The sequence below is a fragment of the Chaetura pelagica genome, unplaced genomic scaffold (assembly GCF_000747805.2).
Source record: "Chaetura pelagica isolate M959 unplaced genomic scaffold, ChaPel_1.0 scaffold45, whole genome shotgun sequence".
Taxonomy (NCBI): domain Eukaryota; kingdom Metazoa; phylum Chordata; class Aves; order Apodiformes; family Apodidae; genus Chaetura; species Chaetura pelagica.
In genome coordinates, this window is record NW_009953217.1 from 4,168,861 (window position 1) to 4,171,309 (window position 2,449).

At 44.0% G+C, this 2,449-nt stretch overlaps 1 protein-coding gene across 1 annotated transcript in view; it reads right to left on the reverse strand.

Moving 5' to 3' along the window:
* LOC104388774 overlaps nt 1-2,195 on the reverse strand; it is a 14,876-nt gene extending 12,681 nt beyond the window's left edge. Inside the window, exon 1 of the mRNA XM_009997692.1 lies at nt 1,318-2,195. Within this exon, the coding sequence (XP_009995994.1) occupies nt 1,318-2,195 (878 nt within the window). The remainder of the gene's footprint in view (nt 1-1,317) is intronic.
* Between the last annotated feature and the right edge of the window lie 254 nt (nt 2,196-2,449).

Below are 2,449 nucleotides of genomic sequence, written 5' to 3' on the forward strand. Positions count from 1 at the left end.
AGGAATGCCTTTATACAGCAAGAGAGATTACATTCAAGCTTCACAACTTTGCCCACATTCTCCTGTACCTAGTATGATGGCCTGTATCTTGCACTTACTCAGCAAGAGTTAGAAATGCAGCCTCCAAAAGGACAATGTTCGTCCGTCAAACCTCGGTGACCAGGAGTGGTTGAGTGATCCTGAGACCTTTTGGGTTGGAGGATGCACAATAGATGAAGCAGGGAATGCAGGAAGAGAAAAACCCTTGCCTGCTACCACTGGGAAACGAATGCTGTAACAGCAGGCACCACAGTGGAGCCCTGCAAGGAACAGTATTTGTTTCAGTTTACCTGATGTTTTCATTGAAGTCAAAACATTTGCAAAATAATGTTTGTTTTGACAAAAAACCTGGGGAGCTTGGGCTCTGCTTTGAATTTTTTGAAGGAAAAAAAACCTCAACAAATCACTGTTTCTACAAAAATGTTTTCACTAGGGAGCTAGTAAGAAAAATGCAAACATATGCTGGGGGTGGAGAAGCTTTCTCCTGATAGATACAGAGAAAAGAAATACAGAAAATAAAAGCAATTGAGTGGAGAAGTATGCTTTTGTCAGTGGATGGTTTAGGCCATTTAACTAGTTAGTATCGGGACCTGGAAACCAGCAACCCAGCCTGACCATCAGCTCCTTTGACCGTGTCATTTCAGATGACATTTGGGGACAGTCACAGGTACTGCAGCACAGCTCTTGGCTCTTCCCAAGCAGTCCAGAGGATGTGCAGATGACTGCTTAATGCATGAGGTGCACTGGAATTAAAATGTCTGTGCAGCCCCTTGGATAAAACATGCTACAGACTGGGAAATACTATCTTAAGTGGTAATACTGTTGTTGTTGTTGTTTACTTTTCTGCAGAGTGTCAGTGATAGTTAGAGTCAGACTGTGGAATCTGTGAAAAGGCACAGTGAATGTCAGCTCAGCTTGCTTGGGAGACTTGGGGAAGGATGGTCTTTCTGTTCTGCATTTGTCCCTTGGCTGGTTGGTGTCCTGAAACTAGGGCTAAAAGGCACCACTACCAATTGAAACAAAATTATGCCCAAGAAAGCCTTCACCCTTCAGGTATTTCCATAGGAAAAAGAGAATAAAATTGGAGGCACAGGAGCTGTAGAACTATGAAAGAAAACTGAGGAGCTCAAAGCAGGATAGTGACCAGCAGTGATCTCCTCTGTACTCACACACTTCCCTACATTTAAAGGACAGCAAGTATTAGCAGAGGATAGGAACCACAACTTTTTTTCTGGTCTAGGGATATCACTTTAGAGGCTCAGATGTGCATCATCTTACCTGCAAGCAATGCAGAAGGCAGAGAGCAAGGCAAGTGCAAAGACAATGATGCCTGTCAGAACTGCCAGCATCACCATGTTTTCCTTCCTCTCCTGCCTCACAGCATCTACAGCATTAGGGTCCGTGATGTTCTTGTATTCAAAGAGCATTGCAAAGCCTCGGCCCCGGTCTGTGGTGGTGATCAGCTCCATGATAACCTCAACCATTTCCAGAGATGAACCAAAGACCATAGTCTTGTTTAAAGGTGAATTTGGTCCACAGAAGCGAGAGGAAAATGTGATGAGATCAGAAACATATAATACATCATGGGGACAGATGTCCACTGCTGACTGTGGGCTGGAGGAAACTTCCATGGACAATGCTGTTGTGGGAAGAGTCCTGCTCTCTACTGTAACTTCATCTCTCTCAGTAGCAGCTAGGTGGGCAAGCAAGATCTTATCTTCTAAATCTTCTTCTCTTTCCAGGCCACTGGTATTTTGCTTTCTCATTGTGGCACTATCAACCACAGGGAATGACAGTTCTTCTGGTTGAGCCTTGATAACTGTTTTGGCTTCCTTCATCTGTTTTGATTGGTTTTCTTCAGATGCTTGTTTGGCTTCATCTTTTTTTGAGACAGCTCCTGGAAGTTCATCCAGATGACCAGCAAGGTCCTTTGACTGATCTCCTGTGCTGCTTGGATTCTGAGCTCCCTTTGCCATCCAGGTCTGGAGAGAGGGTTTTGTACTATGGAGAGCAAAGTCCAAGTTTTCCTCAAAAGAAGGCATGTCTTTATTTCCCATTTTAGCAGGGGCTGAAAATGTGTCCCAGGGGGTTGGAGTTTCTCTAGAGCTCTCAAAAATGTCAAAGTCAAAAATTTCCAAGATAAGATGGGTTCTCATGGGGATGAAAAATTGCCAAACACAGTGTGTCCCTGGGTAGTAGTTGTTTGGAAAACCTGGTGATAAAATCAAGCCTCTTTCCATCGATTCCACCACTGCACCACAGGAATAATATACCTGGGAAATAAAACAAGCAAGCTTACATCTTGCCAGAGATGATATACAGGACACATTCTGCTGGACCTACTCCCTCTTCCCTTGAGGAACTGCTATAAGATAGCCTCAGGAAAGGGGAATTCATCTAGCTTCTTCAA